This window comes from Muntiacus reevesi, chromosome 4 (genome assembly GCF_963930625.1).
Source record: "Muntiacus reevesi chromosome 4, mMunRee1.1, whole genome shotgun sequence".
NCBI classification, from domain to species: domain Eukaryota; kingdom Metazoa; phylum Chordata; class Mammalia; order Artiodactyla; family Cervidae; genus Muntiacus; species Muntiacus reevesi.
Genome location: NC_089252.1, coordinates 164387361 through 164414399, shown reverse-complemented (window position 1 = coordinate 164414399; position 27039 = coordinate 164387361). Strand labels below are relative to the sequence as shown.

General features: G+C 41.1%; 1 protein-coding gene across 2 annotated transcripts in view; it reads left to right on the top strand.

The window, feature by feature from the left end:
• Positions 1-13325: 13325 nt before the first annotated feature.
• The window catches only part of SRGAP1 (SLIT-ROBO Rho GTPase activating protein 1), a 295272-nt gene continuing 281558 nt past the window's right edge, over positions 13326-27039 (top strand). For both annotated transcript variants that reach the window (XM_065934719.1, XM_065934718.1), the window contains exon 1: positions 13326-14036. In XM_065934719.1, the coding sequence (XP_065790791.1) occupies positions 13970-14036 (67 nt within the window). In that variant the 5' untranslated portion in view covers positions 13326-13969. The remainder of the gene's footprint in view (positions 14037-27039) is intronic.

Below are 27039 nucleotides of genomic sequence, written 5' to 3'. Positions count from 1 at the left end.
AGACTCCTCGGTCCACGGGATATCCCGGGCAAGAATACTGGAGTGGGTGTCCATTTCCTTCTGTAGGGGATCTTCCCAACCCAAGGATAGAACCCGCATCTCCTGCTTAGCAGGTGGATTCTTTACCACTGAGCCACCAGGGAAGCCCAAAGTAGAAACAGAGAAAATTTCAATTATAATATGTAATAGAAAGTGAATGACTTTTCACCATGCAAGTTTAGGCTTTTGGCCTGAAGAGGGCAATGTGAAACTACAAACAGCATAATGGTTTCCTGATTTTGCTTCTGACATTTCTGAACTGAGGAGCCATCAAAGAGCCTGGGACTGGGGAAAGGAGGGCTGTTGGCATTTGGACAAGTAAGTCTTTGGAGCTCGCAACTGTCTCCAACACTGCAGCTTTGAAACTGTTGAGCAGAACACCCAGTGGCCGGTGCCCAGGCCTGATTTTCTGTTCAGTCCCTTTCCTTTTTGTTGTTCAGGCACTCAGTCATGTCTGACTCTCTGCGACCCCATGGACTGCAGCACGCCAGGCTTCCCTTTACAACCTAAGAATTAATATTGTATCCTTATTGTTAGAAGCGTCCCATTCTTTTTACCCGAAATGATTAGAATCTAGAATGTGTTCACTGTTTAAAGAAAAATGGGTTCATGTTAGTGAAGTCCTACAGCACAATCAGAAATCTAAAAAGTAGGAAATTTTTCAAAAGATAGGTTGTTCAAGTTTCTCAGAACTTTAGTAGTCTTTTGTTCTTTTTAACATAAAAAGGCAAATATGATTACTTATATTTTATGAGATGTAATAGACTTATTAGTTCCTCATATAAATTTCACTTAAGTTTACTTAAATTGAAAACATCCTCCTTAACTAACCACCATGGCCTAGAGAGGTCCAGTTATGTTTTCACATGCAGCATGTCCTGTGTGCATGGCGACTGTCTCCTATATTGTTTCACATTCTCCAGACAATTCAAGGAAGAGCAAAGACAAACAACTGATAAACATGTGTAAACATGTTCATCCTCGCCAGTAATCAGGGAAATGCAAATTGAAATCAAAAGGAGATACCATTTTAGACTCATTGTACAGACAAAAATTTTAAAGCCAGATTCGAGTGTGTTGGCAAATGGGCACCTCCACACGCTGCTGGAAGAGTCTAAATTGGCACAACCACACTAGAGAGCAGTTTAGCACAAGTAATAAAGTTAATGACGCGTATCCCCTGCAGTCCAGTAATTCTGCTCCCCTTAAGTGGAAACCTGGCCGCACGTTTAAACTCATTATCCCAGTGGGCTATCACCCCATCACCCTATAAGAAACTCTTGCACATGTGCATCTGGAAGCAAATTAAAAAATATTCTTAGCAACATTGTTTATAACCACAAAAAAACTGTCCAACAGCATCCATGTCCATTAGCTGGAGAACAGAGAGATAAATTATGGTGTAGTCACTCAGAAAACTAAAGAAACTCCACAAACTGCCAGGACCTGCAGCAACATGACTGCATTTCATAGATGTAATTTTGATAAGCAGGGGGCAGCACAGAGCAGATGCAATGGAAACCTACGTCACAACCCGGCGTCTAGCCGAAGCTGCTCTCCCAGCCAAAGGGCTGTGCCCTGGATCTGGCCTGGCTCGGAATGTTGAGTTTGTGCCCTGTGTTTAATTGGGACACCTCTCTTCTGCTCTCAGAAGTTGGCGCTCTTGGTCTCAGACCTTTGGAGTCAGATTGAGACTTAAGCCATTCACTCCCTTGGTCCTCAGGCCATTGGGTTTGGACTAGAACCATACCATGACATTCCTGAGTCTCCAGCTTGCAGACAGATCATGGGCCTCCTCAGCCTTCATACTCACATGAGCTGATCCCTCATACCAGGTATCTTTTAATGCATATCCTTTGGTCCTGCTTCTTTGGAGAACCCTAACTAATACAGGGATTAAGTATTTCAGAATCTGCCAGGTTTAGGCGTGCCTTCCCACACAGAGCCAGACTTGATTTTGATGTTTTTCAATTACAGTTAGACAGAAATTAAGGGAAACAAGAAGGCAGATACCAACCCAAAGTCCTCAGCCTCCTTTTATTTCTTGAAACAAGAGCACCAAGAACCCTAGGTATTCCTGGCTCTTTCCCTGCCCTCTGTCTTCAGTGATACAGAGATGGCCAAGGGCTCAGAACTGCCTCCATTCACGGGTCTCTGGGGACAGATGAGAGAGGAGCCATCTTCTACCTGCCCCTGACCCACTGCCCACACAAGTGGGTGGCCACTCAAATGAGGGCAAAGTGTTCTGGGGGGAAGGAGGAGGAGATGTTCAGACCTCTTTTTTGCTTTCTTCAGAGAAGACTTCATAGGCTAAATCATGATAGCTAATCACCATTCCCCTGGGAGCACTGAGGGGCGGGGTATTTCTCCCTATTCTATAATAAAAAGAAAGTAAACACAGTCTCTCCAATAAAGGGGGGGTGGGAACCATCTGTTATCTGGGAATTAGGAGACTGTTGCATATTCTGTTCCAGTGCCACAAATATATGGGTAACAGCTTAGTGGTTAAGTGTTAGACTCTGGAACCAGACTACCCTGGTTCTGATTCCAGCTTTGCTGCTTGCTAGCTATACATCGTCCTTGGGAAAGACTTGTCACTTTCTATGGCTTAATGTTGTCATCTATAAGATGGGGCTGATACTGATAGCACCAAACCCACAGGCCTGTGATGAGGATTACGTGAGTTATGCATGTAAAGTGGTCGGAGCTGCACTGGGGCACATCTAAATGAGTGTTCTTTGTTGTTATTGTTGTTGCTGTTGTTCTGGGAAGGAAAATAAATACCTTTGTGGAGTCTTAGTTAATAATGACAGTATTTGCAGTCTTCTTATTCCAAATTGGATGCTACACCTCATCAAAGAGATGGACTAACAGAGGAATCACCAACACTGGGGAAAGGCCAATAAGGGAGACATTTTGGCCAAAGAGCTTGTCGGGGGACCCTGAGGCACCTCATGTGGGCAGTTTCTTGCTCTGCCTCTTTCCCCCACTGTGATCTCTGGCCCTAACCCACAGCTTGTGGCTGTGCCTAAACTGGGTTAATAAATGGGTCTGGGAACCTCCTTTCCACCCAGATCACCTGCCCTGGGTTTCCAGTAAGCCAGTGAACTCAGTTTGAATTTGAAGAGTTCATTCCCAGGTATACGGCTGGAGAGTCTGATGTTCCACCACGTACCTCACAGTAGATGCTCCTGACATTCTGAACACACTGAAGTCTCTGTCTCTGATGAAATCATGTTCTCCTAGGCTGAACTCGTAGACGACAGACCTTTAGAGTTTAAGATGCCATTTCAAATACATTCTCTCTCTCATTCCAGCTCTTAAATTACACATTCTTTCCGCTGTTGCGTAAGCAAGAAAACAAAAGATCAGAGAGGCCAAAGCAACAGAACTGGAACCCAAGCCCAGGTTTCCTCTAAACCCAAGGCTCTTTCCATTCCATCTCAGTCACCTCACTCTTAACAGATCTTACACTCAGAGACGTCACCTGAGGGTGTCTCAGCTAACCACAGTCCTCTTACATGCGTTCTTAGTGTTATAGCGCTTTTATTTTCATTCATTATGCTTCATTTTGATAATTTAACCTTATTGAAATTAAAGAAGCACGATCCTCAAATACAAAGAATTTCCACTGAAGAGCAATACAATATCCAAATGATGCAGTCTGTCAAATGACATCACCATTCATTCATGATTTTCAACTAGACATTTACTGAGCATCTGCTATATGCCAGGAACAGTAGTCAAGCATGCTCCATCACCAGACAGATCAGAAGGGGATCCGAGAAATAGAAAAATAAGAACATAGAGTGGTAAGTGCTCTGCCGAAAGGAAGCATAAAGTGCTGGGCCAGGGTGGGGTGGGAGGGCATGAGAAAGGGATTTAATGTGGCCTGGGGGAGGGTGTTCAGGGAACGTGTTTCCAGGATGATGGTCTAGGTAAGTTATAAATGCTGAGGCATGAGGCAGGCAAAGGATGGGAGTGGGCAGTTACAGTGTGCTCATGTGTGTATGTGTGTGCATTCAATGGGGACTCGCCCAGAACCCCTGAATTGGTGTGAAGATTATTTTAGGCTGAAAACATTTGATATTCAACAGAGACAGAAAAAGGCCTTCTCGGAGCTTCATTTACCTGACTAAAAGCAGCAGCTTCTGGAAAACGAGGCTGCCGTAAATCCCCTCTCCAGGGGGTTTCATGGCCATGAAGAAGTGGGAAAGACCACTCTCACCTGCCTAATCAAACATTATCACAGACTTTTTCATCTCTTGTTTGTGGCTCTAAAAACCCATTTTTCTTTCCTTAAGACATTTATTTGTTCCTTCTAAAGAAACCGGTTCTTCCCCCTTTTTTTCTCTATTAAGTTAGGTATATAAGCTTTTAACCATTTAGCAAGCTAGCTATTTTTGTTAGCATTGGTATACATACAAATACCTTTTTTTCTATTAATCTGTCTCTTGTCAATTTAATTCACAGGCCCTCAGAAACTGAACCAAAGAGGGCAGAGAAAAGTCTTCCTTGCCAACAGTTCCAAGCAGAGGAATAGCCCTTGCAGAAGTGTGAAGGTGTGAGGGAGAAGCACAATGCACCCAGAGCAGTAAGAGATGGAGTGTGGCTGAAGCAAGGGAGAGGGTGGGGTGTGGCAAGAAATGAAGCTGTGTTGCTGTGACGGTCAATCGTGAAGGCACCTAGGACTGTCACAAATGTACCTTAACCAAATAATAGGTAAGGATCACCATTAGTACTTTAGGATTCTGAAAGGATGTCAGATATGGCCAAAGTCTATCTGCTATTCTGCATCAGACTGCATTTATAGACAGGGACCTATCTATAACTTTTATCATTATTAACCCCATCAATAAAAAAGATCTGAGCATTCATCCTCAGTGTCTATTTTTTAATAAAGTACATACATATACTATGGTTTTGTATGTCTTACTACTGTAAGACTATTTACAAAATATAGCATGTACAAAAAAGGAAGTTAAAAAAGAATATGGATATTATAATGTCTTTCCAAACCCCATGAACTGATCATCTTACACCTTTTGGGGCAAAAGTTCCTTTCTATTGGGAATGCCTGCCTTCAGCATATGAAATGAGATATAGATCTAACTCCGAGTTCTTTCAAGGAAAACTCAGAAGATGAGGCAGGAAAAATTGTCCAGAAAAAAAGCCCCCAGGAGATAATAGTGACACCAGTCTCTATTAGACTTTTAAGAGCGTGGTTTCCTTAGAAACAGAATGGTCTCTTAGGACACTTTGGACTTGTCTCCATATTCAGAGAGGAGAGACGTTGGCAATCAGTGAAAAGGTCCAAGGCTGGATGTCCTGCAACGCCCAAGTCAGTCCCCTGCTAATCAAGAACTGTCCCACCAGGCATTCATATAAGTGAAATATTAGTTTAAATTATATGAAACTTTAGTCTTACTCCAATTTACTTGTTAAACACACAGTAGTTTTGATACATATTAGCATGCTAGTTTTTATTCTAACTTTCATGTGTACCTTTGACTTGCATTCATTGACCTGTATGTTTATTTTTTTTCTTTTTTCCCACAGCTTTATTGAGGTACAATTGACATAGAAAATTTGTACATCTTGTATGGAATACCTTCTGGTCTTATTACTTCTCTCATATCTAAATTTATCTGACTACTTCAAGCCTTCTACTGAGTTGAGTCTGAGAGTTTATATACTGAAATTTATATCACTTCATTACTTACTGGGTTTGTTTTGGTCTTCATTTTGCAGGTAGGATATTATATTGATTGCATAAAGAAAAATATGAGTACTGGTAAATGTTATTTTCTATACATTTTCTTTTAGGATAGCAAGTTGGGTGTTAGAAAAACATTTATTATAAAAAAGTGGTAGTTAGGGTAGTGGATATTCTTCATACTATGGTATTAGAGAATGCATGTCATTATACACTTGTCAAAACCCATAGAATATATGGCACAAAGAGTGAACCCTGATATAAACTATGGATTTCAGCTAATAATAATATGTCAATTTTGACTCATCAGTGGTAACAAAGGTACTTCAAGAAAGCAAACTATTAACAAGGAAAATGTTAATAAAGGGGAAGTGTCAGGAGCGAGGGAGTGTACCTGGGCTTTCTGAGCTGTCTTCCCTGTAGCCCTAAAACTGCTCAAAAAATAAAGAAATTTTTTAAAATTTAAAGGCAACACTGGTTCTGATTGGTTTGAGAACCACTGCTTTAAAGAAAGACCTGCTACATAAAAATTCAATTTATATTAAAAAAAAAAGTAACACAGATGATAATTGTTTTTCAAACCTTCCACTTCCCTGGTATACTCACCAGGAACATTTCTGTATCTAAAACGAGGAATAACTATGCAGACTTGTCTCTGTAGAAAAGGTGACAAAATTAGGCAGTTTTAAAGTGTCTGCTGCCAAAGTATAATGGCAAGAAAAGGAGGAGTCTGTCATTCATTTCCTAAATTATAAGCGTTCGAGATGCATGTATTTCTTGGAATAATTAAATTTTTTGTGAGTGTTTGCGCTACATACTAATCCATCTCAGATTCTGACAGCTGAATTGAAACTGCCATTTCTCGCCTAACTTTCTTTGGCTGTTTTCCTCTGAGTAATCATATCTTTTTTTATTTTATTTATAAGTGATGGGTTTTAATACTTTCATCAGGATGGGCTCATTGACTATTCATATTCTGCTTATATTCTGTGGCAGCCACATGGGAAGTCGTAGTAGGATTTTAAAGCAGAAAATAGTAACTCTGATGAGAAGACTGTTATGTGTGGGTGTTTGGAAGTTATGAATATGAGATTAAACAAGCAAATTCTATTTTAATGATTTGTGCAAAATGGAAACGTGATTTTCAGCAGATGGTTAAAAATATTCTAAAGCAGTTTTATTCAAAGAAAATTACAGATATTTAAAAACCCCAATTTATTTCAGCTTTAGTTTTCTCGAAAATTGGAGGAGAATTTTTTTGATGGGGAGGGGAGTTGAATTACACAAATGAGCATTTTAGAAGAATCATTCATTTTATTGTTCTCTTCTGCTGCTTCGCTCCCTGTGACTAATGTCTGTACCTCTTCCTTTTCCATCCTTCCTCTCCTACCCTCTGTCCTTAGTGTCTCCCGCGTTGACCCCTCAGGGTGTCATCTAAACTCATCCTTATTGTAACATTCTGCCCTCATCCCTGCCGGGGAAAGTGCATCAGAATGAAACTGGCAAGATCTTTGGACAGCTTGTCTTTACTCCTCTGTTGCCAGGAAGGGGAAAACAGCTATTTATATGGTCATTTTCCACAAGCTGCTGTTAAATTATGGGCCAAGTTCTTTTACTACAGTGATTAATATTTCTTGATTGACCACCTGGCAGACTGCACTGGGCTAATCCAACCTAGGAGCAACTGGGATTTCCCTAGATCTGGGCAGGGTTCAGTAGAGCCTTCACTTGGATATTCGGAAGTGGGTTTTTAGTATCAAATTTTCTTAACACTAATTGCGGGCTGATAGTATTGGGTTGAATCATATGGCATTTTGCTATCTATTATATCAAAAATGGTCAAATATCAGCATTGTCTTATGGTTCAACTTCACAGACAATAATTATGTGTTGACTAGGACTGGATAGACTATAAAATCATTCTATAAAAGATGTAAGGTAGTGCTGGAAATACAGACACACCGTAAACCAATAAACCACAAAACAAACACATTAGGAATAAAGAAATTCTCAACTAGCATAGGAAGTTTAGACAAGGAGGTAAATAAGAGACGAACACCCTGTAAAGTCCTCCACGGTTGCAACAGTTCTGCTCTACACTTGGAAGTTAACTTTCTGCACCAAAACCCTTAACAGCAACAAGAACATCCAACATTTATGTATTATGTGCCTGGCTTGGTGTGTGTTTTATATACATTTTGCATTTAAGCCCTACCACAAAGTTATTAGGGAAATTATTATCCTCATTTTATAAGTGAAAAAAGTTAAATTTTATTATCTTGAAGGTGAAAACAGTCCAGTTTCTTAGAGATACATTAAATTGGAAAAAAAAATCTTAACCATATCATCAGTCTCACTTGAGTAAATGTGGCAAATCTTTTATAGGGGTACACTTTTAATAGCCCTTGAGCCAAGATTCTCAAGCAATAACAATCACTGGGGGACTTTCCCCTAACCCAAAATTTGGACCCTATTGTCTTTGCTCCTCCAAGGGTGCTCTTCACGGCAGCATTACTGACATGCTTAGGAGCTTATTAGAAGTGCAGGATCTCAGGCCTCACTCCAGAAGAACATTATTTTAACAAGGTTAAATATGCACAGGTGATTTGTATGCATGTTGAAGTTGAGAAGTGTGGCTTTAAGTATAGAAGAGCTCCCATGTGCATGAATTCTAAACAGATCCCCAAGGTGATTCTAATGTAGGTGGTCAGTGGTAAGATCATACTTTATAAAATTCTGCCCCAGAACATGATACCAAAATGCAATCTTCAGAAGGCTCTGCTGCAAGAATTTGAGATGCCAAGAGAGGTGTCCACAGAGTCAAGACAATATAAGATATGGATGCACAACAGTTGGTGTTCTGATACTCTAGCTGGATCCAATAATATAACCTAGAATATTGGCAGGGCTTCATCAGCTTTTTTCATCCCAGTGGGCAGAGGAGACTGTATCCCTGATGTGAAGAGTAGGAGCAGACTGGTCTACCTTAGATGTGAAATTCTTAGACACTAAAACTATAAAAAAAAAATTCCGTGAATTTGGTATTGACTCCTTAACGTGTTTGTGTTTAACTTTTAAATGACTGAAATTATTTACCACTAAGACAAAGTGATGCTGCAATAAAATGCATGGTGTATTTTGTGGCTGCAAGGAGCCAGGTACATTCTCCTACCTACTTCCAGAATTTCTGATCAAATAATGAAGTTAACTTCTGGAAATTTGGAGTGGCCCTAAAATGAAAATATTAGATAACAGAGTGGCTTAATTTGTAGTATGGATCCCACTTTCAGGCACCCCAAATTCCTCACCGCTTGCCCCTAAAGAATGAGGGTGTGACGGGGGAGGGGGAGGTTTTAGGGGCAAAGGTGCAGCCGCCTCTGTTGCACAGCCAAGAAAACTGGGACCACACGGGGGAGCAAAGTCACAGAATCAGAGTCACAGGTGACTGTCTCCCGATTTGACTGACCCTAGCTTTCTGGATTTTGTCATAGGCATTCTCAGGATAAGGCTTGTGAGACAAAATATGGGAAAGTTGGGAGAACTTGAAGAGATAAAGAAGTGACTTGTGAATCACTCTGAATGGCTGGATCAGAAGAGATCCACCAAGGAAAGCCATCAGTCAGTCACACGCAGTTCACTCCGCGTGAACCTCCTTCCCAAGGATTTAGTAGTGTTAGTCGCTCAGTCCTGTCTGACCCTCTGCGATCCCATGGACCGTAGCCCGCCAGGCTCCTCTGGCCATGGGGTTCTCCAGGCAAGAATACTTGGAGTGAATTGCCATTCTCTTCTCCAGAGGATCTTCCCAACCAAGGGATCAAACCCGGGACTCCTAGGTTACAGGCAGAATCTTTACCATTTGAGCTACAGGGAATACCCCATCACAAGTGTGTAGGAACTATAAGTTCATAGGCAGAAGAATGAGAAACTAGGAGAACTCACTTTAGAGGCAAGTAGATATGGGCTGGAATTCTGGCCTTTGCAGTTATTGGGCTTTCCAGATTCTCTCTGTAAAACGAGGACAATAGTAATCACCTTGTAAGCTTCTTATAAGAATGTATGCAAAATGGTTTGTTTTGTGTTTGTGACCCTACCTTCTACAGCAATAAAATGGTAGCTTACTAATATTAAGACACTGACATGCAAAAAAAAGTTTATTGACAGTTTATTGGGTACCATGATAAACTCAAAGATGACTAAGAAACTGTCTCCAATGTTTAAATTGCTTTCTGTCAGATTAAAACTGAGATAACAAAGATAACTAATACTCACAAAGGTCTGGAGTTCTTAGAAGTACTTTTTAAGGATTATCTCAATAAGTGTTTATTACAGTCCCAGGAATGAGGCATTTACCCATTTTTCAGATGAGGAGACTGAGGCCCCAAGAGATGCAGTAATTTTTATCAGCTCCCTTGGGAAGCAGCAGAGCTAGGATTCACCTCTGAGTACCCTGTTTTGGGGGCTTGTAACCACCTAAAGGTTACAAGGTCTAGACTCAGCCAACAGTTCATTTCCAGTGGCTGCACCCTCTGCTACCATGTTATATTTTCCAGGTGCAAATATGAAATAAATCTCAGTGGCACCATGGATGAATGATATGAATACATTTTTATTTGACTACAGTTACTGCCAAATCTGTATGTAGGTTAAGAAGCAACAGTTAGAACTGGACATGGAACAACAGACTGGTTCCTAATCAGGAAAGGAGTATGTCAAGGCTGTATATTCTCACCCTGCTTATTTAACTTATATGCAGAGTACATCATGAGAAATGCCAGGCTCGATGAAGCACAAGCTGGAATCAAGATTGCCAGGAGAAATATCAATAAACTCAGATATGCAGATGACACCACCCTTATGGTGGAAAGTGAAGAGGAACTAAAAAGCCTCTTGATGAAAGTGAATGAAAAAGTTGACTTAAAACTCAACATTCAGAAAACGAAGATCATGGCATCTGGTCCCATCACCTCATGGCAAATAGGTGGGGAAACAATAGAAACAGTGAGAGACTTTATTTTGGGGGCTCCAGAATCACTGCAGATGGTGACTGCAGCCATGAAATTAAAAGACGCTTGCTCCTTGGAAGTAAAGCTATGACCAACCTAGACAGCATATTAAAAAGCAGAGACATTACTTTGTCAAAAAAGATCTGTCTAGTCAAAGCTTTGGTTTTGCCAGTAGTCATGTATGGATGTGAGAGGTGGACTATAAAGAAAGCTGAGCGCCAAAGAATTGATGTTTTTGAAGTGTGGTGTTGGAGAAGACTCTTGAGTGTCCCTTGGACTGCAAGGAGATCCAACCAGTCCATCCTAAAGGAGATCAGTCCTTGGTGTTCATTGGAAGGACTGATGCTGAAGCTGAAATTCCAATACTTTGGCCACCTGATGCAAAGAGCTGACTCATTTGAAAAGACCGTGATGCTGGGAAAGATTGAGGGCAGGAGGAGAAAGGGACGACAGAGGATGAGATGGTTGGATGGCATCACCGACTGAATGGACATGAGTTTGAGTAAGCTCCAGGAGTTGGTGATGGACAGGGAAGCTTGATATGCTGCAGTCCGTGGGGTCGAAAAGAGTCGGACATGAGTGAGCGACTGAACCGAACTGACTGCCAAAGTATACTTCTTGCCTCTGGTCTCTCTACTCTCCTGGCCAACTGATCCTCCCACGCTGCCAACAGTTACCCTTATAAAACATGTATGTAAATCATGACACTTCTCTACTTAAAAAGGCTCACTGCTGTCTGCAGAACTGTGTCCAAGAGCGCAGCACAGGAGGCCTCTCCCAGTTGGCCCTGACCTTCCTTCTCAGCCTCTGCTTTGGATATCTGGCTCTTCACCCAACACTCTTACATAAAACAGCCCCACAGGAAACTAGGGCAGTCAAGGATTCCATAGTTAACCTCCTGTGTCGCAAAATGGAAAGGAAAGATTTTTTTCACTTTTTCCTTACATTCTATTCTGTTGTTATAAAGTAAAAAGATTTGCCTAAAAATTAAATTTTAAAAAGCTATATAACTAAAAACAATGTGCATGCACTCACTTGAAACACATGTATGTTTTATTATTATTATTTTTAATAATTTTCACCTACTGTCAAAGATCTGCTTTTTCAGAGGAGGGCATCCTGTAATTCATTTGCAATTCCCTCAGAGTAGGACTGTCCTTCTTCCTGAAATGCAACAATTTCTCTCTAAGGTGGCAAACTACTTACTACTCATCGTTTAAATCCAGTTCAAATATCTCTTCTCTGGGAAGCCTTTCTCCCCCAGCCTTTTATTCGGTGCATTTTTCTTTCCTCGAGGCGCCCGAAGAGGGAGTAGCTCTCTTATAGCTCTGCAGTACTGCCTGTAATTACTTATTTATACAAAATAGATCTGGAGGCTCTTTAGGGCAGAGTTCTACTCCCTAAGTCCCTAGTTCTTACTTGGTGGTTGGCCCACAGGAAGAAATCTTATCACTGGATGCAAGAATGAATAAAGTCTCAAAGTCCCTACCATTTGATGTGGACACGCCTTTGGACAAATCACTTTGATAAATCAGGCCTATAATCCTGGAGAAGGAAGGTGTGCGTGCGTGCTCAGTCATGTCGGGCTCTTTGCCTTGCTATTGACTGTACCCCCCAGGCCCCTCTGTCCATGGAATTTTAGGGGCAAGAGTACTGGAGTGGGTTGTCATTTCCTCCTCCAGATCTTCCCCACTCAGGGATCGAACTCGCGTCTCTGCAAGGGCAGGCGGATTCTTTACCACTGAGTCCCTGGGAGGTGCAGAAGGTCCCAAACGCTAAGTGTCCGCCAAAACCTAGTGACATGTTAATTACTACCTGCTTCCCCACCACGCCTTTCCCACCATCCTGACATTCTCTAGGATGCGGAGAATATGGTGCTCAAGATGGATATTTTTCTCTGCCTGATGGAATAGCTTCGCTCTTTTGTGATTCTTAACACCCAAGACAATTGAGACTCCAGTGTTCCTACTGGGGTCGGGAGTAACATCCCATTCGTTCATGGAGACATCCAAGGTCTGATTTTCCCCACTGGACTCAAAAGAGCCCCACCACAGCGCTCGCCCTGGGTGGAAGACTGCCTGCCGGTCGGGTGGGGTTTTCCAGCGGCCTGGGAGGCGCTGGGGGCGTCGCCCACGGCCGCCGGGCTCGGCTCGCAGGGTCGGGCTGCGGTTGGCCACAAGAGGCATCCATCTTCCTGGAGAAGCGCCGCGCTCGCTTACCGCGCGGGTGGGGAGGAGCGGGGCGAGGGTGGGGAAGGGAACGAGCGGCCGGTCGGGCCCCTCCCGCGAGCCCTGCCCCGCCTCGCCGAGCCCGGCGCGGCCGCCCGGGCCGCTGCCGCCCGCAGCTCGCTCCCCAGGCGCCGGGGAGCCGCGGGCCGAGAGCGCGCCTGCAACTTTGCGGCCGCCAGGGGCGCGGCTCCTCCCGGGGCGCGTGCGGGTGTGCGGGTAGCCGGCGGCCTCCTGGGGGCAGCAGCGGCAAGGGGGACGGCGAGAAAGAGGCCGTCTCGGCGCCGGGTGGCCCAGGAGGCGGAGGCCCCGCGAGGCGCCGGCGGTGGAAACCTAAACTCCGCCGGGGCTGCGCCCAGGACGCGTTCTTACGGCGCGTAAGCCACCCTCGCGGCGGCCGCCCGGGACTCGCTTTGGGATCGCGATTCCTCTCCCCTGCCCCGGGCAGTAGCAGCCGCGTGTGCCGACGGAGGAGCGGCCGCAGCATCCCCAGCCGGGGCGGGACCCCTGCGCGCCGGAGCGGGCGGCCGAGCAGGAAGGGAGGGTCGCGGCGCCCGCCCTCTCCGGCGGGCCCTGCCCCACGCGCCCGGTGCGGGAGGCTAACAATGGTGCGGAGCGCCGGCGCGATCCCCGCGTCCGCCCAGCGGCTGTAGAGGAAGTGGCCGGGCCCCGGGTGGGGTGGGCAGGGAGACGCCCCCCGCCACTCGCCCGCTGGAGTTGGCCGGCGCGCGGGCCTCGCCGGCCGCGAGCCCTGGGCTCCCCGCCGCATCGCCGACGGCAGCTGGCTCCCGAGAGTATGGTGCCAGCTCCCGGGTTAGTCTAGTCCTCGGCTCGCTCCTTCCCCTCCGCCGCCTCCTCTCCCTCCCGTCGGTGCTGCTTCTGGGGTCCCGGCGTTTGGGAGTACAACTCCGCTGCTCCGAGGAGACTGGCTGGTCGGTGACCCCACAGAACTTGCCCATTGAGAGCCGACCCCGAACAGCTGGATAATGTCCACTCCGAGCAGATTCAAAAAGGACAAAGAGATCATCGCCGAGTATGAAAGTCAAGTCAAAGGTAGGGATGGGAGCGGCTGCCTCGCTCCTTTTGTCTGCTTCCTTGGCATTGTGCTCCGGGAGTTGCGTTGCTAACTTGGGGGTCTGCGCTGGAGGAAGGTCGCGAGGGACCCCCGGAGCGCCTGGGTGAGCCTCCCGGGGCTTCGTGAAAGCCAGGCTCAGCTCCAGTCCCGTCGGGTCCACGGGGAGCTGGAGACCGGGGGGCCCTCCCCCGCTGCCAGCTCGCCACCTCCACCCGCGGAGAACTGGCTTTAAATTAACCACCTTTTGCCGGCAACTTACACAGGAGGTGGGCAGCAGCGGAGGTTCCCCCCAGTTATCTTCACCAGCATCTCTCTCTCTCTTTTTTTTTTTTTTTTTTTTTTAGAATAATACCATTGTCACAGCCATTGACACATTGTCATGTAATTTTTTTTTTTTTTCTTTTAAGGAGTCATTTTTCTGAAGTCTGGACCCGAAGTGGTCTAGAGCTTCCTTGAGTGCAGGAAATTGGCGACATTTGCACTAATCACTAATTTATCAGGGCGAGTCTCCCTTCTTTAAAACAGCTCCCTAAAAGCCTGGCAGTTAAACCAAGAAAGGACTAGTGGAATCTGACTCTTCCTCTATAATGGGCCGGAATTCAGTGCCATCTTTCACACTCACACGGGGATACTGCTTTATCATTTGCTGGAGGCCACTTGCATGTAAAATGAAGGTTTGAATGTTTGAGTAGCAGTTTGAATCCATTTACATGGTCACCTAATGAAGGAATCTAGTTAAGGTTGATTATGGCATTTTTACTCAGTGTGTCTTGCGGTTTAAAATATAAATTTTCTCTCTGGTACAAGTATTTTGTGTTGCTGTTGAAGTGTTTAATAAGCATATATTTGTTGTTTATTTTTTCCTCTTCCTCTATGGCCTCTCACTGGTAGCTTTTCCCATCCATTGAGACAATGGATGGTGTTGGGGTTACTGCTGTTCTTTGGAATATTCAATGCAAAGTTGGTAAAAATTGCTTTGTAGACACCTGCGTTTGTACAGACACAGTCTTATGAAAGGGCTGCAGAGAAAGGCATTCCTGAACTTGTCTTGGGAAAGGCAAGAGCAGCCTGGGAGTTCTTTTGTGTGGTCAAGTTGTGAAAATGCCTGGAGTCCGGTGAAAGGACCTGGTAGGGAAGCCCTCTGTGAGTGAGTGAGAATCTGGATCGACTTATGACCAGAGGCAAACAATAACTGCAAGCCCAGGGACTTATATTTCCTTTAGGTTGACTCCAGTAATGGAGTGAAGATGAACACTCTTCAGGAAACAGATTTTTATCTGCTTGCAGTTATAAGATAATGTTTGCTTGTAGGAACTGGTTACATTGACATGGAAGTTATTTAGCAGAGAAATAATTATTTGCTTAGAGACAGGTAAACTTTCTAATGAGGATAACCTTTCTTTTCTTCTTCTTCTTTTTTTTTCCTTTCTTTTCTTAACAAGTCAACAGCCCTTCTCAGGTAGAACTCCTGTTCAGTCATCATTTCTCTGTGCAGTTTTTCCACATGGCTCTTTGTGGCAGGTCTTCAAGGGGTGGCGGTCTGGATTTCGTACTGTCTGCAGCGCTGACTGGCCGCTTGTACTTCCAAGAATTGGTTTCTTTATTTCTGCTCTAAGGTTGTTTGTTCATGATGAAGTCCTTATCTGAAAAATATTCTCATGATTAATGAATTCTATAGTTACCTGGTTACTTACATACTTTGAGAGTTTAGGCCCTCAACATTGGTTTAAAATCAATAAAATGGGATGTGTTGCTGTGTTTAAAACGTGTCCATCAAATCCAATCCAAGGAAAAATTATGAACATGGTGAAAATTATTTTTGGAACCAATTCCGACCCATAAAAAGTAATCTATCCCCTTCAACCCTCCTCACTCACCTGTGAATCCTCGGGCAGCTTTATGACTGTCTACTACTCCTGAACTGCCTTTCTCATCAGGGTCTGTGTCCAGAGTTCATCTGCTTCCTCTGCAATACTTAAACATCCTGTGTCTAACGCAGATCCTTACTGTTGTTGATGTTCAGTAGCTAAGTCATGTCCAGCTCTTTATGACCCCATGGGCTGAACTGTTATCTTCCCCTTTCCACACACACCATTCTCAGGACAACTGCACTTCTGATGATAACTGGGTCCGAGATACCCAGGGGGACGCCGCAAAGCTTCTCACCACCCAGCCCCAGAAGTTCCAGAATCACTTTTGCCATATTCTATTGATTGTTGCTGCTCAGGTGCTGAGTTGTTTCCCACCTGTGGACTGCAGCACACCCGGCTGCTCTGTCCTTAACCATCTCCCAGAGTTTGCTCAAATTCCTCTGCATTGAGTTGGGGACGTTATCTAACCATCTCATCCTCTGCCGCCCCCTTCTCCTTTTGCAGTCAGCCTTTCCCAACATCAGAGTCTTTTCCAGTTAGTCAACTCTTTGCATCACGTGGCCACAGTATTGAAGCTTCAGCTACAGTCCGTCCAGTGAATAGTCAGGGTTGATTTCCTTTAGGATTGACTGGTTTGATCTCGTTTCCCCTAATACCAGATTCTTATATCCATATGTCAATATGGGAGTAGGGAAATACAATGGAATTGGACCATACACACTTTGAATGGCACAAATTCACCTGAATTTACTAGGCAACATCAAGAAGACAATGAGAGAGAAATGAGAGTTAAATAGTGCCTGAGGCCTGCTGTCTGTGAAGTGAGAATAGGTCCCTCATTAAGAATAGTTTCAGAGGTAGGATCCTGGTTTTCTGTTTCTTTTCCTGAGCCCCTCTTTAAGGTTGAGTGTCTCACCCAGGCAGAATGCTAGTCCACTAGTTAAAGATCGGTGGTTTTGGAACAACCAACTCTTTCAGTTCTAGCAGGTATTTCATCTGATGGTAAACAAAAGGAAGATGATTCATTCTATTGCTGGAGGAAAACCTAGCTGTACTGGGCTCATTAAGAGACTCTTAACAGGTCTCTTCTGAATTAATAAAGCCACATATATTGAACTCTCTGGATGACTTACATATATGGGAGAGTCACCTTTGCCTTAACTTTTTTCGTAATGAATTCATATCTGAGTTCTCAGGGAATTAAAGTGTAATACCCAGGTAGAGCAGTAGTAAAGAATCCACCTGCCAATGCTGAAAACAGAAGAGGTGGGTTCGATCCCTGGGTCAGGAAGATCCCCTGGAGTAGGAGGTGGCACCCCACTCCAGTATTCTTGCCTGGAAAATCCTATGGCAGAGGAATCTGGCGGGCTGTCAGACATGACTGAGCACTCAGGTACTCATTCACATAGAGAACACAGAAAAAATAATAAAATCACGTTTAGAAAAGTAGAGCACGGGATTGTAAGAGGGGGAAGAATTGGAGGTTATGACTAGTTAAAGGAACAGATAGGTTTAAATCAAGGACACAAGCACCCCAAGCAATAATTTAAAAGGCGTGTGTTAAGAGGAGAAGGATTATTTCATGCATGTTGGTCAATTTCCCGAAGATTTAGAATCCAGAGAAATCAATCTCTTGTTTGTGTGGGGCCTTAAAAAGCAAGCTTGTCTGGAAAAGTATATGAAACTCAGACCACTCGACTATACTACTTTTAGCATCTCTGGCAAAAAACTTAGCAGTGGAAAAGATCATAGCAAGTGGCTAGCAGAAGGTTTGAGGATTATCTGTGGATTTCAGAGATCTCGTAATTTTTGAATTCTGCAGCAGAAATATTATAGAGTCCATATAAAAAATATGGGTTCACATATGGGAGTCAGAAGAATCAAAAGACACATTTTATGAGGTGAAACTCGTGGATGGGAAGTTGTGTTTGTTTTTAATAATGCGTGTTGTTAGTTGCTAAGAATTGACAGCTATTATTTGCAGTATTTTCCAAGGGATAATCTCGTACTCTCATCTACATGCCATATGTGCAGGAAGTGCCAAGAAAATCTGTTGTTCTTCAACCACCCTGCTGCCTGAACTACAAATAGTGCATTTTGGTAGCAGATGGAGCATAAGAAATTGCCAGTTCAATTTGATAGGACCTCACATCATGTGATAGGTTTCAGTGGGGAAATTAAAAGTGGTTCTGTCACTCATATGGAACCTGTGTCTACGTCTAATGTTGTTTCATTTGGCTTGTAGTAGAAAATACCAGTTTAAATTGTGAATTAAAATTTTATACTTGGGAAGGACTTTAAACATTTCCTGTCCAGCCCACTTATACAGTATAAGGAGGCGTAATGTCAGTTGTACAATTAACTGTAATATATGTGCAACTGGAACCCAGATCCTCTGCTTTTCAGTAGCAAATCAGATTGGTTTGGTTTTTAGATTCCTCACAAAGTAGAGTAGGAGATAGCACACTTACCTGTTTAGACTTTACCTCCCTTGAAGAAATCATAGCTAGCTGAAAGACAGAACAACTCTTATCTATTAACAGGAGGAGTTAATTAAAGTGATCGACAGCAGCTAAATTTCAAGCAAGATCATTTCAAGAAACCCCAGTGCCCTGTCATTAGCCTCACATCATGCCTTTGAGATCAAGGGGAGAAAATAGGTGAATATGTACAAATGTAGCGCGTTTAAAATTTTGGTCATGCTAATTGTAGCCATTGCAGTAAGACCTCTTAGATTGTCCAGAAAACCTGATTAGTTTCATGAATTTGAAAATATCTTAAGGAATAGTTCTGGAGAAATTTTTAAGCAAAGCATGTTCTTCTGAAATACAGTGAGGGTTGGCATATGCTATGGGATGAAAAGTCTGAGCTGTAACCATTTATACTGGTTTCTTACTCTGAGCTGAGATAAATAGGTCAGGAACCCCTACATCCTCAGCTCTGGTTCAATTGAGAGTCTACTTTGTGGATTGACCAGACCCTTTTTTATGCTACTTGTTTTTATTTCAAATTATACCACTGAGAATTAAGATTAAAAAACAAAAGCCAAGTAAACTGTTTGTCTAATCACTCAGTCTCTTTTTGTTTTAGTGGTTTGAAGTCAGAAACTGATATTAGAGACAGTTCCTTGAATACTTTTTTGGTAATTGAAGGTGTTTTTATTTGTTGGCCCCAAGTTACCTTCTAGTTTACTAACAGTGTATTTGTGCTCACCTGTTGCTCTCTCAGGATGGGAAGAAATAGAACATACTGTTTAAAGAGCAGAAACTTTGGTATTAGCCACTCAGCCCTGCCACCATTGATATATTTGACCACTATTAGTCAATTTCTTCATCTGTAAAATGGGAATAATATTGACAGTAGTACTTACTTCCTTCCCTTTTCGAGGCTTCTGTGAGGTGGTTTGTGGAAAGCCTTTATTACAGACTTGGCACTAATGAGTAGTCTTTAAAAATTAGGCTTTGTTATCTGTTTAATTTTTATTTTCTTTAGTTTCAACTGCTCCTTTTTACATTCTGAGTTGGACAAGCTTTTTGAAATTCAAATACATAATCACCAATCTGCTGCCTAAATAGATCCCAAAGTGGGCGATTATAAGCCATTCTAATAAAGTGCTCTGTACTCTTAGAATAGAGTGAGTTTCAGGGTGGAATTAAAAAGGGATGTGTAATAGGCAAACCAGAGGGATGCCCAGCTCCTTCTGAGGTGGATTTTTTTTTTATTGTGTCGTTGCTTTTTATCCAGGTACATATAACAGAGCCGAGAAGCACATTTCCTAGGCCGCCAGGTGTTTGCTTACAACATTTGTTTAAAACGTTCTCTTCCTTTAACGATACCAAGTGAGCTTCCCTGATTACTCAAACAGTAAAGAATCCTCCGGGAATGCAGGAGACACAGGAGAGGCGGGTTCGATCCCCGGGTCAGGAAGATCCCCTGGAGGAGGAGATGGCAGCCCACTCCAGTATCCTTGCCTGGAGAATCCCATGGACAGAGGAGCCTGGTGGGCTACAGTCCATGGGGTCACCAAGAGTCCCACATGACTGAGCTTGCACGCAGCTTAATGATGCCAAATGGAAAATGAAAGCTGTAGTCCTGTGACAGAAAGGCTTCTTATAATGCCCAATAAAGTCTCTGACTTAATTTCATAGCAAAATATTTTGTTTTAAAATCATTAATAGAGGGTCTTCCCTGGTTGTCCAGTGGTTAAGACTCCATGTTCCCCATGCAGGGAGTCTAGGTTCCATCCTTGGTCAGGGAACTAGATCCCACATGCTGCCGCTGAGTTTGCATGCCCCAACAATCCTGCAAAACTACAAGACCCAGCTCAGCCAAATAAATAAATTCAAATAAATAAATTTTTAAAAAAAATCAGTATAGAAATGAGCTTTTTTGCGGGTAACTGTTCATTTGCTTTTGCTTATGAGAGCACTCTGCTTTTTTCAAGCTTTGTTGCGATAGAACCGACATAACAGAGAGCAATTTGATATTAAAAACTATTGTCTATTATCTCCCACATCTCCAATAGAGCTTAGTTAAATATTAATTGAATGAATAAAGTAATCATTTTGAATTATTATTCCTTTATAGTATAACCAACATATTCATCATAGAATTATCTAGGGTGTCTGACAATCAAGTATTACCACAAAATTAAATTGAACTCAAATGTAACATCTTTAGAAAGTTGCAAAACTGGAAACAATCTAAATGTCCAACAGTGGAGAATAGTTAACTAAATTCCACTTGGGAATAATTAGCTAACTTATACACATGAAGTCATTAACACTGGTTTTTGAAGAACATTTTATGGTATGGAGAAATATTTTTGAATAATTATTTACAATTTAGTGAATAATTTACATTATGTCTGGTAGGCCAAATTCTCCTTCCTTATATCCTTTCAAAAGTATTTTGGTGATCTTGATCCTTTCTCTTTTATGTGTGTTTTAGAATCACTTTTCCTTCCATGGGAAGTCCATTGGTAGTTTGATTAAAACTGAAATTATAGAGCAATTAGCAGAGAACTGGCATCTTTATATTAGATTATAAATTCTAATTACACATGAATATGAGTATTTATGCATTTATTTAGTTATTTTTAAATATCTTACTGTAAAGTTTTGTATTTTCTATGTCTTTTGTTAGATTTATTTCACTTTTCTTACTGTATATGATATCTCTTTTAAAATTGTTTTTTAATTGTTTCTGGTGTGCAGAAATGCCATTTACTTCTGTATAAAAGTCTTATATCCAGCTGCCTTGCTAGATTTTTTTTTTTTGCTAGTTTATTATTATTACAAATAATTTGTTCATTTTTTGGTTATAAAATCTTATTATTTGCAAATAAAGACAATTACATTTCCTCCTTCCCTATCCTTTTGGCTTTAATTTATTCTTCTGTTTTTGCCCTCGGCAGAATTTTCAGTATGAAGTTGATAAATGTAGTGAATTGGCATTCTTTTCTTGTTCCAGATTTAAAGGGAGTGTTTTCAAGCCTTTTTTCCCCCATAAAGGATAATGATTGTTTTCATTTTGTTATATTCTCATCAGGTTAGGTAAGATCTCACATATTCTCTGTTTACTTGAAGTTTTACTCATTAATAGTTGGTTGAAAGTTATCTTTTTTTCTTTTTGCATTTATTGATATTATTTTTTCTTCTTTAATCAGTTAATGTAATGAGAAATATTTATAGAGTTTCTAATAATAAACCATCTCTGTGTTCCAGAATTAAGCCTGTCTTCATCATTGTATTATATTTGTAACTAGTTGCATTCCGCTTGCCAGTATTTAGTTTAGGTTTTTTGGGGGGAAGTGTTTTTTTTTTTATTGTTTTTTGCTTGGTTGGTTGGTTGTTGTCTCTAAATTCTGAAACAAAACAGACGCATGGCTTTTCTTTCGGACTCTGTCCTTGTCGGTTCTTATTTCACTTACACTAGCTTCACAGAATGCGCTAGAGAGTATTGCTTCTCTTTCCATTTTGTGGAAGACTTTGAAATTGTGGAATATTCCTTCTCTTGAAAGGTCCGTAAAACTACTTACTTGAGTCTGGTTATTTTCTTTGTGTGAAGAACTTTTAACTGCTTATCAGCAGTTAAGCTTTGGTTTTGTTAGTGATAGGATTATTTATTCTTTTTTATATTCCTTCTGAAGTCAGTTTTGATAAGTTATGTTTTTCTAAAGATGTCTCCATTTACTGTTTGTTTTCAGATACATTGACATAATGTTGATGATAGCATGTTTTTGAAATGAGGGCCGATTTGTATTTAATTTAAAATACCATTTTAGGGAATTCCCTGGCAGTCCAGTGGTTAGGAGTTGAAGCTTTCACTGTGAGGGCCCAAGTTCAATCTCTGTTCGGGGAACTAAGATCCTATAAGCCATGTGGTGTGGCTAACAAATAAAAATTTAGAAATAAATAAAAAATAAGATGTTATTTTAAAATATTTATTTTTGCCCCATCTCTTTGCTGAATTTTAAAAGGGGGTTGTCTATTTTTGTTTTTTCTTTTCTCTTTTATTGATTTGTACTCTTATCTTTATTATCATCCTTTAAATTTTTTTCAGATTTATTCTGTTCTTTATCTGTTTTTTTAAGTTGGACATAGAGCTCATTTGTTTTTAAGTTTTTTTAATTTATTTTTAATTAGAGGATAATTGCTTTACAATACTGTGTTGGTTTCTGCCATACATCAACATGAATCAGCCATAGGTATGCATATTTCCCCTCCCTCTTAAACCTCCCTCCCGCCTCCACCCCATCCCACCCCCCTGGGTAGTCACGGAGCACCAGGTCTGAGGTGTCTGTGTCACACAACAGATTCATTCAATGCTACTCTCTATTTGTCCTACCCTCTCCTTCCCCCACCGTATCTACAAATCTGTTCTCTAAATAGGTTCATCATTGCCATCTTTCTAGATTCCATATATATGCATTAATGTACAATTTTTTTTTCTTTTCTCTTTCTGACTGACTTCACTCTATAATAGGCTCTAGTTTCATCCACCTCTTTAGAACTGACTCAGATGTGTTCCTTTTTATGGCTTAGTAATATTCCATTGCATGTATGTACCACCACTTCCTTACCCATTCATCTGTCGATGGACATCTAGGTTGCTTCCATGTCCTAGCTATGGTAAATAGTGCTGCAGTGAACACTGGGATACATTATCTTTTTCAATTATGATCCTCAGGGTATATGCCCAGTACTGGGATTGTTGAGTCATTTGGTAGTTTTATTCATAGTAGCTTTCAAGCTCATTGTTTCTATCCTTCTTTGCTATTATAAGCATTTAAGGCAATGCATTTTTTTTTCTAATGTAAATGTTATTTCTAACAAAAGCATGATTCTTAAGAAAGGCATCTGTTCTTCTCCCCTAATAAATATTTATGATAGTTTCCCTTAAAGTACTGTTTTTGCTTCATCTAGCAAATTTTGATCTTGTGAAGTTTATTAAAATTATGTTCTGAGTATTCTGAATCTCTTACAATGGTTTCTTCTTACCTATGAGGTATAAAGAAGTATGACTTTACATTGAAAAGTGAGGCTATTTATATATTTTTTAAATATAATTACTGCATTGCAATCTGAGTACTTTCTGAGAGTAATTTATTTTTTTGAAGTGTTTGAAATTAGTTGCAGATCATTTCCTTTTACTGTTCTCTGGAGGAATTCATGTAAGACTGGAACTATGTGACTCTTAAATGTTTACTGAAGTCATCTAGGTCTAGTATTTTCATCAAGAAAAAAAAAACTGCCATTGCTTTTGAATTTACAGATTTCCTAATTTATTGACATAAAATTGTTTACTGTATTCTCATACCTTTTTAATCTCTGCAGCGTCTGCAGTTATACTTCTTTTCTGTTAATAACACTTGTTTGTATGTGTGTCTTCTCCCTTTTTTCCATGATTGACCTTGCCAGAGGTATGTTTATTTTATTAGTCTTTTCAAAGAACTGGTTTTATACTTCTTTGATTTACTGTATTGTATATTTGTTTTCTGTTTTGTTAGTATGTTTCCTCCCTATGATTCACTTCCTTTTACTTTTTTTATGAGCATTATTTGCTGATCCTTTTTAAAATTCTTATTTATCTTCCAAGTTCTTACTTTTTATAATGTAAACATGTAAGGTAATAAAATTTCCTCTAAGTGTTGCTTTACATGCATTCTGCAAGAATATTTTTCCATATTAGTGTTTACTTTAACAGGATAGCATATATCACTTTTCTTTTTCTTTTTTGAAGTATAGTTGATAGACAGTTTTGTGTTAGTTTCAGATGTATAGCAAAGTGATTCAGTTATATAAAAACTGAATATATGTTATATACGTAAAATATATATTTTTTCTTTTTTTAGATTCTTTTCCATTTTAGATTCTAAAATACTGTATATAGTTCCCTGTGCTATACAGTAGGTCCTTGTTTACCTATTTGTATTTTATATATAGTAATGTGAGAGTTGGACTATAAAGAAAACTGAACGCTAAAGAATTGATGCTTTTGAACTGTGGTGTTGGACTCTTGAGAGTCCCTTGGACTGCAAGGAGATCCAAGCAGTCCATCCTAAAGGAAATCAGTCCTGAATACTCATTGGAAGGACTGATGCTGAAGCTGAAACTCCAATACTTTGGCCACTTGATGCAAAGGGCTGACTCATTTGAAAAGACCCTGATGCTGGGAAAGATTGAAGGCAGGAGGAAAAGGGGGTGACAGGATGAGATGGCTGGATGGCATCACCCACTCGATGGACATGAGTTTGAGTAAACTCCGGGAGTTAGTGATGGACAGGGAGGCCTGGCATGCTGCGGTCCGTGGGGTCACAAAGAGTCGGACACAACTGAGGGACTGAACTGAACTGAACTGAATGTGTATCTCTAAAAATTTTTACATGTAGTGTTTTTCTTATCTTTCGGTTTTGTGTACTTTCTAATTTCCATTGTGATTTTTTCTGTGACTCGTAGTCTGTTTAAAAGTGTTTTAAATTTTTCAGATACAAAGTTATTTCATTTATCATTTTCTAATTTCATTTATCATTTCATTTATCATTTTCATTTATCTAATTTCTAACTTAATTGCATTGTCATTATAGAACATGGTCTGATTATACTGATCTTTTGAAATATTTTTCTTGACCATGTTTTCTTTGACCATGCTATTTAAGATCATAAGCCTCAACCTCCTGTGGCTCTTCCCATCTTCCTTCTCTTGCGTTCTATCTCTCCATAGCACTTGTTATCATTTGACCTGTTTTATACTGACTTCATCTTGTTTTGGGGCTTTTAAAATTCCTTACTTACATGAAAACTGGTGATGTGGTTAAAATCATATTTAAAAAATATTTTATCCAGCGTTTTAGTTTCAATCAGAAGAGTCAGGGCTATCTATCTAAATTTACAATATACTGTAGGAAGTCTATTATTCAGTAGGGTTTTTTTTTGTTTTTGTTTTTTTGAGCCCATCAGTTTTTAAAAATTAATTAATTTATTCTTGCTGCTCTGGGCCTCTGTAGTTGCACATGGCCTGTTCTCCAGTTGCGATGCTCAGGCTTCTCACTGTGATGGCTTTTCTTGTTACTGAACACAGACTCCAGGAGTGGGAGCGCCCGAGCTTAGCTGCCCCGTGGCATGTGGAATCTTCCTGCACCAGGAACCAAACCCGTGTCCCCTGCAAATGGCAGGTGGATTCTTAACCACTGGACTACCAGGGAATTTCAAGCCTGTCGATTTATTACATTTTTTATTGAGATATATTTGACATTATATTAATATTGACATTATAATATTATATCATTATATAATTGTATATTAGTTTCAGGTGTGGAGGAGGGCATGACAACCCACTCCAGTATTCTTGCCTGGAAAATCCCATGGACAGAGGAGCCTGGAGGGCTACAGTCCACGGGGTCTCAAAGAGTCAGACACAGCTGAGCGACTAGCATATTACAGTTTCAGGTGTACAACATAATGATTCTATAGTTGTGAATATTGCCAAATGAGCACTACAGTAAGTACATCACCACACATAGAGTATCCTTTCTTGTGATGAAAACTTTTAAATCTACTCTCAGTAACTTTCATACAATTATTTTTAATTCATTCAATATCAAGTTGTGTTTTAGCAAGAGAACCCAAAAATATATATAGGTCAAGTTTACTGGGAAGAATCAGTCTATGTTTTTCCCTAAAGAGAATTATAGGGGTATAGTCCCTGCCCTCTAGAATGATGCTTATATCCCAAGAGCCATACACTGGAGAGGAGAGCAAATAATGTTACCCTAACACTTTCAAGTTCTTCATGTGTAGGTTTATGTCTGCACACAGAAAAATCCAGGCTATGTGAATTTTAGGGATGAAAATGTGTAGTGAGGATCAATGAAAGGCTTTGATGTGGGCAGCGCATGAAAACATCCACACTTTTCTGAATACTCTGAGATGCTGCTGGAAAACTGGGGTTTTGCTTCTGTTGTTAATCATGCAGAGTCTGGGCTTTCATTCCTGGAGTTTGCAGGTAAGAGCTTTCCTTTTCTTTCGGAGCTGTTTCTACCATTTTATCCCTTGGAGTTCTAGTCTAGAGCTGGCTGCAGTGACCTGTAAATAATTCAGGGCCTCCTAGAAAAGGTAGCACCCTCTAGCCTTCTTGGCATCACAGCAGAATAGCCAATGTAGCGTAAGGAGCGTTTACAAAGTCCCAGCAGTTCTTAAAGTGCTTGATGTCCCAGTTTCTGGGCTGTCATTTCTAACTCCTCAGTTGATCTGTGGAAGACCTTTCTTTGGACTTTGGCCCTTTTATTATTTGCTTTTATTATTCTGAGGTTGTAGCTTACAAAAACAGTTCTCTCCCTCAGACCTCCAACAGTTAAGATAGAACAATAGGTGTCTGCTTATCTTAAGTCAGGAACTTTTGACATCTGGGGACGTCCAGATTTTAGTCTGTCTGTGAATGTAGCATGTTTGAAAATGGAAGTAAGCCTCCAACGACTGCCAACATTATTTACCAAAGAAGAGAGAGTAGAAGGAAGTCATTCTACTCATCTTATTTTCCGTACGTCATGGCTATGTGGCATATTTCGAGGTCTTGTCAGTGTCCAATGAGTAGTTCTCTTTGAGGATCA